The sequence below is a fragment of the Chelon labrosus genome (assembly GCF_963514085.1).
Source record: "Chelon labrosus genome assembly, chromosome: 9".
NCBI classification, from domain to species: domain Eukaryota; kingdom Metazoa; phylum Chordata; class Actinopteri; order Mugiliformes; family Mugilidae; genus Chelon; species Chelon labrosus.
The window spans coordinates 14,921,008-14,930,715 of NC_140359.1; the positions used below are offsets into that span (position 1 = coordinate 14,921,008).

Sequence of the window (9,708 nt, forward strand, 5' to 3'; positions counted from 1 at the left end):
TTATCTCGATGCAAACCTGCCCTCCCAATGCCTCGTTATTCCCGTGCAGCGGCAACTTGCCTGCCTCAGAGCGGAGCACAATTAAGCCAGTCAAGTCAGCTCAGACTGACTTACTTGCACACAGACAGACACACTTCCACATAGCCTGCAAATGCACTCACACGCACAAACTGTATTCAGCAATTTGTTTATGAAATACATTAATAGGAGCTGTCATTTTTTGAACAGCTAACAATGCATATGTATTAATTGGATTATCGAAATGTTGAAAGGTATACGCATGCACATGCATTCGAATATATAAGCTATGATTATTTTATGGAGCTCAAGGTTTATATAGAGAGACATTAGAACAACAAAGGTCTAATAAAACCAGCTATCCTTTCAAATGTGTGTATGTGCCTGTGTGTATCTCCGTCTTGAAGCAGGTTATGAGCCTCATATTTCTCCTAAGGCTTCTCATTTACTGCCCGCTTGTGCCGGCACCTGAGAGAAGATTATTGTTTAGGAGACTGGCAGCAGAAACAGGCAGCGAAAGTAGATCCCCTCTCTCCTCTTCTAATCTAATCAAATTTGATGTTTCCAAACACACAGCAGCTGGCTAAAGGCACAGTGATGATAACCCAGGAACAAAGCCCACGCTTGTACTTGGAGACTTACCTAAGCTTCTCCAATTCCTGTCTCAATTTAGCATTTTCTCCCCGAAGCTTAGAACTGGAAAACAACAGGAAAGCAATTTAACGCCCTGACACTGTATGAGTGTGTGCTTAGACGTGTGTGCGCGCGTGTGTGTGTGAGTATTACCCGTAAAACTGTTCATGTCTGTTTGTGGAGCAGACATCCTCTGTGGGTTGATGGGGGCAAGTCCTCCATGATCCTATGTTTACTCTGAAGAAACACAGTGAGGGAAACTTAAACACCTACAGACAGCACTAACACACACAAAAAAAAAACATATAAATATGCTATATACCATCTGAAAATACTACTACATCTTTTACGAGGATGTATTGTGTATTGAAATATGTAAGGGATGAGGTGATAGACACGCTGCCACTTTTAAGCCTTTTAAACATTATTAAAACATCATAAGCAATGTCTCTTTTCATGCGAATATAATAAAGGGGGAAGATAGCTTTGATACGCAGTGTGTACAGAAAATTTAGAGATCACTTCAGTTCATTCAACACTGCACAGGTTCTTTCATCACTTTGACCTATCCAGCTCTCACTTTCATCTTACCCTAACGAGGGGCTCATTAATTTCTAATCAAAGGATCCCGATTCCTTGCAGGTCTATTGACAATTTTCAACCCGCTTTATACATAAAAACTGATAGGGTCATCACATTTCAAACAACGCCCAGGACCACTGAGGCATGAGTGCTCACATAAACTCACGATGTGGAGGTGAATCTGTCTCACAACACTTCAGCCAATTTTCAGTGAAATGTGCTGAATTCAATTCTGCCGAGAGGGCGAGGGAGAAAAAAAGAGATGAGGAACGAAAAATGTGGAATTGCACAAAGATTGAAAAGGGAGCTGCTTTATGTTGAAGTGCTGCAAAAAAGTTCCCTCAACACATCTGGAGAGAAGACACTATCTCACTGTTACACAGTGTGTTGGGGTTGTGAGCACACGCAGGCAGGAATGGCCGTTCCGCCACGTTCCGGATAATTCCACACACAGGCGGGGCAGCAGTCTCCCTCTAAGCCCCCAGTCTGGCTCAGCTACAACGCACCACTGGCCGCTCTGGTCTGCACTTGTGTGTAACCGTCCAGAATCAGTGAAGCCGTCATAGGCTGCTTAACAAGAAATCCTGCCTGGATACTTTAAGTCTGCCAGTGCAGATGGCCAAACGAATAAACCACAAGTTTTATCAGTAAAAAACACATTTGGCCTATCAGATCAATCAATCGAATTTCTACGTGACCTACTGCCGCAGTGGAATTATAAGAGAATTTGAGAAATTGAGTTATGGGATGGTAAGATAATCTAATCTAAATCTTAAGGACGGTCTGTTATTACTGGTATGCAATCAACTCAGAGAGTTATCATGTGCTCCAGTTTGTTTCCAGCATGAAATCAGAGACAAAATAAAAAGAAAACTGCAAAGATGAGGTGACTGCGTGTGAGGCTAAAACGGACGTTTAAGTATTCACAGATGGTAGGATGGTGTGAAATAACACACCTTCTCCTACATGTCCTTTAGTCAAAGGCCTGACATCTTTAGGAACACTGTCTATTAATATCCCCAAAACACACCATAAACAACAGTGGAGCATGAGACAAAAAAAACTGCAGCTCCGCAGATTCAGTAATCCTGCCTGTGTCACAGTGCCATCTAGCTTAAAAATGTAGAAATGAATATTTTCTGAAATGAATGAACCAGAAGCACGTTCTGTTTCTTTAATCTTAACATTACGTATAATGTTAAATGATGAGCAAGGTTTGCAAATAATATGTGCAAATCCTAAATCCTGGATGCTCACTACATTTTCATATCAGGTTTTCGGTATACAGTAATGTGGTGGACATCGGTGCAGTCTAATACATCTCAGTGCCATAATCCTTTAGAATAAGTATACTTACTGTGGGGCTTCTTCGTTGTGGTGGTTAAACTACATTTTATGGCAAAGGGGTCACTGTTGCAGACCTATATTTTATCACCCAAGATGCTCCTGCTGGACCTGTTAATGCACACAGCACAATGTAGTGTTAACAGACCAGAGTGCTCAGTGGCATGGAATTACCTGTGGAGCAGCGCAAAAAGGTGTGAATGAATGACTCACACAGAGTTTCTGCTATCGTTCTCGCTCGCTGTTGTTTGTTGTTGGTGATAAACTTCTCACTCTTCTCCATTCATAAATGAACTACCAATTCAGGACATCAGCTCCATCCACATCCTCCCACAAACCTCCCAGCCACACACACACACACACACACACACATACTTTGTTTATACTCTATCTGCCCCTGGGATTCTCTGTATAGCACCTTCTCTCTCTCTCTGTTACCCGCACACAACCTTCAGATTTCATGGGGGTGATACAGTGATACCCACAGCACATTTTTTATATATATTTTTTCGGATACAGCACAGTGTATTTTATTGCCCTTGTGGTGAAATTTCTCTTGCACTCTATCATGGTTACACAACGCACAAATGTCGCTGGATCAACCAACCATCAAATACAGAACCTTGACATAAACAACAACACAGAACAAACACACACATACACACATATATATACACACCCCATGCCTTTTTCTCATTTGATTTGTCAAAGCAGGAAATGCATGGGTGTAACTAAGACATAAACAAAGGCCATGACTGTGTGACATGAGAGACAGCATCTACAATACCAGGACGCTGAATATAACTCCAGAAAAGATATGTTGCACAAGCCCTGCAGGCAACAGTAAAAATACACACAAGATGCAACAAAGGTTTTTAACAGTGTAACTTTGTGTGGATCATTGAATACAGGACATCTAAGACTGATTCCTATGATTCAGGTAGACCTCTGATGAGTCTGACATTCAGTGATACAATGCAGACAAATTGCAAAAAGGCCTTTTCACAGCAGACATTTTGAATTGTTACAGTAGCACAACCTCTCCTAAGAGGAATGCACCTGTCATCAACACACTTGTTTTTTCCACTACTGTGATAAGCTAAAATGGCCATATTATCAAAAAAACATGTATTATCCAAACTAGGTCTAAATGTTACTTAAATGTTTACTGTTGTTGGTGCCTTCATTGTTACTTCTAGTGCAATTTTCTTTTATTTCACTACATATTATTTATTTATTTATTTACATATGTATTGTATTGTACATACAGTTGTGAATACTGGTGTATACACATGTTACAGTTATTCAGGTATGTCAGATCTATAAGATCTCTGTTCCAAGGGGAAATTGCTACATTAAAGTAAGTGATATCACACTGAAACCATTTATGGATGGCATGACACGGCAGAAGGCCAGGTCTATTACAGGTCTATCACTATTTAATAATAATAATAATAATCAATTTTATTTGTATTGCACTTAACATTTAAAGCAATCTCAAAGTGCTACAGGGCAAACAGTTTAAAAATAATGTAAGTTAAAACAATCAGGGTCAAAAATTAAAATTAAGGTTAAAAAAAATAGAAGAAAGAAAAAAATACATTTTAGTTGTAGGCTTTTTAAAAAAGATATGTTTTTAAGTCCTTTTTAAAAGTATCTGTAGTCTGTGGGGCCCTCAGGTGGTCAGGGAGGAGCTACCGCACAAAATTTCGTTATGTTCTCACATAATGACAATAAAGGATTCTTGATTCTTGATTCTAATCAGTGCTAGCAATAAAGAAATTTCCTTCAAATTCTATTGAGAAAAAATAAAATGAATCGAAGAAAAAAGACATTGAACTGAATTGTAGTTTTCGTTCAAAATGCCTAGAAATTGGCGAAAGATTTGTTTTAGCACTGTCCAGTCGTTCTAACACCCAGATAATTTTGAATAATCATATCATCATACTGGCTACATTTGACGTCCACAAACGTAAATCTGTTGGTTAGGAAGCCATGCTCGGTTGCCTTCAACTTAGAACTCAAACAATTCAACAAAACTTTCACACAATCAAAGCTATTAAAACCATATAGTCTATGGTTAAAACTCTTTATTGTATAACGTTAAAAGTTCGTATACAAACCATTATTCCACTAGCTTTATTCCACGTTTTGTATTTATTTATTTTTTTGTACATTTTGTAAAGTGTAAAGCTGTTTATTTCTGTTAATGCAGCCTGTTTTAAATCAGATGAAACCATGCTGGGGTATGGCGTATGCGCATAATGATGACGTAAATGGAAGCGACGCATCTTCCGTTCTACCAACTTCCGCTCTGCACGTGTGTTTACTAAAAATGTGGACGTCCTAGCTCAAAAACGCATTAATAATAACAGTTTTTACACACTGCCTGTCTGTATACCGGTTGAAATATGGGGAAGCTGAATGTTGTGGTATTGAGATACTTATCTCGAGATGACTTCCGAGTCCTCACAGCGGTAAGTAGGGAATTAACTTAATAGTTTTGTCAACCGAGTTAGCCTGTGCTAGGCTAGCTTTGCTCCGTTTGTCACAATAACCAACTCAGCTTGAGCTAACAGTGCATTGGGTAAATACACCACTTCTGTAAGGAGCTCATCAACGAGGTGTCAAACAGCAGCTTCATAGTATATTGTTACTGTGTGTTGTCAGCGTGTGCATTAATGTAATACAAATAAATAAAATAAAAATGTATTATAATAAATGTGTTATTGAGATGGCACAATCTCTTACCCATGCCTTTACAGATGTCATTATTTAGCAGTGGGCTTCTGTAACGCTGGTGAAAACCGTCCAACCTGAATCATCGCTAGAAATACTAGATAGGTTTGTATCTAGCATCAGGCAGTATTGAGGGGAAAGTTGCATCTTTTCTGTGTGGTTTCCTTCCACCTAAAACGATATGTCCGTCCTAAAACAAAATGTGCAAGCTTCTGTATACATACATTGCAAGATTTATTTATGTCTTTAATAATTGTTCCTGTCTATATTGGCTTTAAACAGCAAAATGTATTTGATTGTCTACCGAATCTAATATAAGCTGCTAAATTGCATGTTAACTAAAAAACAGGAATTAGTACTATTACTGCATCCATTGCACAGGAATTGTGATTGGAACAGATCTCTTGAGGACCATAAATGAAAAAAGTGGTTACAGCGTGATGTGTTGTAATACATAGGGGCAAGTCACTATTTTTTCATGTAGTTGTAAATTCATTGCAGGTGTGGTTTTCTGCACACTAATGATCATGTTCCGTTTTCCTCATGTGAATTTTCCCCGCACAGGTTGAGATGGGGATGAAGAACCACGAGATCGTTCCAGTAAGCCTCCTGTCTTCCATTGCAAGCCTCAAACATGGCGGCTGCAACAAGATCCTCAGAGAGCTTGTGAAACACAAACTTGTCGCTTATGAACGCTCTAAGAGTAAGAAAAAACACACGGAAATACTAGCTTAAATGTCATGAAAGAGAGAGAACAGTTTTCGTCTAATGTAGTATGTGTGTGTGTTGATTTCAGCCGTGCAGGGATACAGGTTGAATTATGGAGGATATGACTACTTGGCTCTTAAGACGTTGTGCTCCAGAGACGTGATACTGTCTGTTGGCAACCAGATGGGTGTAGGCAAAGAGTCAGGTAAGAAAAAGGGCTCAAAGTGTGTAAATATACTGTATATACTCTTGTTTTTTACTGTTGTCACTTCTCAGTGAAATGAAAGTGTTTTTTTTGACGTATACAACAAATGTTATATTATTGTTCAGTCTTAAATGTCATTATCAAAAGGAGCTCACATTGCTTCCAACAAATAAAACTACACAAGGCACCAGTTTTTAATAACTGACATCAGTTTAACTGAACTAAATTAGAATGTGAATGTTTATTTGCCAGTATCTTTTGTGCTCACATATATACAAATGTTTGTTTGTGTTCACTTTGTGTAGATATCTATATTGTGGCCAGTCCAGAAGGAGAGCAGTACGCTTTGAAGCTGCACAGGTTGGGTCGTACCTCCTTCAGGAACTTGAAGAACAAGAGAGATTACCACCAACATAGGAAGAGTATGTCCTGGCTCTACCTCTCCCGTCTCTCTGCCATGAAGGAGTTTGCCTACATGAAGGTAATGGATCAAATCAGATGATATTTATATTGTATAATGTAAGTGTGTTGTGAATCATTTTAATCACCACTTCACTCCTCCCAGGCGTTGTATGAACGAGGCTTTCCTGTCCCCAAACCCGTGGACTACAACAGACATGCTGTGGTGATGGAGCTCATCAATGGATACCCGCTGTAAGTAAACTAGCCTTTCTTCTTTATTGCTTTATATATATGACAAAAGTACAACAACATGCTCTTTTCGCTGTGCTCATTGCATAATTTGTGTGCGATATCACACTCTTTCAGGTGTCAGGTGCATGAGTTGCAGGATCCATCAGCCCTGTACAGTGAATTCATGGAGCTCATAGTCAAACTAGCCAACAATGGCTTGATTCATGGAGACTTTAACGAGTTCAACCTAATGCTGGATGACCAGGACCACATAACTATGATCGACTTCCCTCAGATGGTGTCTACGTCACACCCCAATGCTGAATGGTTGGTCTTTTCTGCTGTGAAATTGAAAATCAACAGCTGAACTAAGTAAAAACGATCGCAAGATGTACATTTTATTAATTTCTCCAACTTTTCTTTCAAGGTACTTCGACCGAGACGTCAATTGCATCAGAGCTTTCTTTGCAAAGCGATATAATTACGAGAGTGAGCTCTTCCCAACCTTCAAAGACATCAAGTAACTGCTCATACTTTTTAAGTTGCAATAAAACACAATTTTATTTTAAAGCCTTTAAAGTGAAAAGCAGTCCTTTCTTACGTGATCTTTTGTCCCTGTTAATTCCTACAGACGGACTTTTTCTCTTGATGTTGAAGTCTCAGCCAGCGGCTTCACCAAAGATCTGCAGAGAGATGCTGCATTGCTGCACCCAGCTGGACCTGAGGAAGAGGAAGATGAGGAGGAGGAGGAGGAGGAGGAGGAGGAGGAGGAGGATGAGGATGAGAAAGAGGCAACAGATGAGGACATAGAAAGAGAAGGGGAGAGTGTGGACATGGAGGAGTATAAACATGCTATGCTGGAACTGGAGGGATTGAAAGTGAGTGAAACACATGCAAACACACAAGCTCAGGAGGAGGAAAAAAATGAGAGACGGAAAGAAGAAGAAGAAGAAGAAGAAGTGACTGAGACGGCCCCATCAGCTAGAAGTGATGAGGAAACAGAAAAGGAGACAGAGGAAGAGTTGAAAGAAGCAGAGGATGAGTGCCCAGAGCTGACAGACATCGCTGCCTCCAACAAAGAGTACAAACCTTTCAGGTGAGTTTAATCAAACTGGTTCAATTAATAAAACCTCCAAAGTTGAAGCACTTTGGAGTTGAAGATTTAATGTTAAAAATTACTTTAACAGCAACTGATTTTTTTCTTCCCTGCAGAGACTCTGACAGCCTACTACACATTGCAGAACACATGAGGAGGAGGACAGACAGTGAGGCCACAATGGGCAGCACAGGGAGCTGCTCTACTATTCCACCTGTAAGTAAAACAGATACTCACTTGACTAAACATCAGGTACATTAGTGAAAACGATTCTTGTATAACCCCTTCATGAGTGCCATAATGTTCAGTTTGATATTTATAGAAAGTTGGAAATTAAACTGCATGATCAGCGATGAAGGATTTAGTTTGTGGTGCTGTTAAACTGGTTTGAGTTAAACGTAAAAGTGTTTTGTTATTTAGCTTAGCCCACTGACTAAAATGGGATTGTCAAAATAATGGAAACATGTGTCGGTTCAACACAACACAATTAATTAGTTATAAATTCTGAATACCTTAACCTTCATAAAGCTAAGATTTAGTGCAACGCTGTTTTATTAGAATGGATTTGTTTTCAGTAGTGTTCCTAATTAACTTGCAAGTGAGGGTAGTGTGATGATTTGGACATTTCAATAGCAGCAGTCATAAAATACAGATTTAGATTTAAACATTAAATGTCCTGTAGGTGTTGCTAAAGAGCTTCCACGTGGTGTGGCAGCATGACTGGATAATGTTGCGTCTGCCCCGTAGAGACGGACAGGGCACGCGTTCGTCTGTAGTAACCTGCTGTCGTTGTTGTGTGTGCTGCAGGAAGTAGTCCGTCAGAAGATGCGGAGGCAGCTCACCAAACAGCAGAAGGCAGCACAGAGGAGACGTCTGCAGAAGGGAGAGGCCAACTTGGTGACCAAATCCAGGAGGGAGAACCAAAATAATATCAAGTCTAGCATGGAGAGCGCCTCCTTCTGGGGATAAACAGGACTGCACCGTGGACAGATGGAATTCATGTCAACACGCTATTTGTTAAGTTCATATGCGTGTTGCACAATTCCTTATCTCTGTGTTCTGAAGATTTGTAACAACGTGATGACTGATGGAGATGTTTTGTACCATCATGGAGAAACTGAAGATGGAGCAAAACAAACTCCCTTCCCCACTTGGAAAATCTTTTTTTAGACAAACAAGAGGATGGGCCTTCTTTCTATTTGAACTGCAGCGTTGTTTTAATCAAAGTTTAATGTAAATATGGACTACTTATTATAATGAAGTGGTATGATTAAACACTTAAACCATGCGTTGATGCTGAGGAGTGTGTTTTTTTTTCTCTGTGTTTCAAATAATGTAAATGACCAACCCTGAAAACATTTTATCACTCATGACTGCTGTATGAAACTTTGCCAGTCGAGGTATATCCTTATAAACTGATATTCACATGTAGAAAACAAACCTCTAAAATTGCTGCAGGAAACAAAAAGGCATTGACGTTCATGCTTGTTCTGGTGACGGAGTGACTAATGTGGGTGTAGATGTGTGACACAAACATGTTCACGGAGAGCTTTTGTTCAAGCTAAACTGTGACGGCCGAAGATCTCCAGCGATCAGATTTTACACGTGTGAATGTGCTTCAGAAAACATCAAAACACTTCTTGGAAATGTGCAGAAAAACTGCTGAACAGAGTGTGGTGCACATGTAAAACAGAAGCTGGGCGCTAAGAAAAAAACATTTTCTCAGAATTTAGTTAATTTATGTGTAAGA

At 39.6% G+C, this 9,708-nt stretch overlaps 1 protein-coding gene across 1 annotated transcript; it reads left to right on the top strand.

Moving 5' to 3' along the window:
- Positions 1-4,834: 4,834 nt before the first annotated feature.
- On the top strand, positions 4,835-9,246 carry riok2 (RIO kinase 2 (yeast)). Its single transcript, XM_084551879.1, has 10 exons — positions 4,835-5,054; positions 5,881-6,019; positions 6,113-6,229; positions 6,535-6,710; positions 6,795-6,883; positions 6,998-7,189; positions 7,290-7,382; positions 7,494-7,958; positions 8,075-8,174; positions 8,766-9,246. Exons 1-10 carry the CDS (start codon positions 4,989-4,991, stop codon positions 8,925-8,927), a joined length of 1,599 nt encoding a protein of 532 aa, XP_084408005.1. The 5' UTR covers positions 4,835-4,988; the 3' UTR covers positions 8,928-9,246.
- The last annotated feature ends 462 nt before the right edge of the window (positions 9,247-9,708 follow it).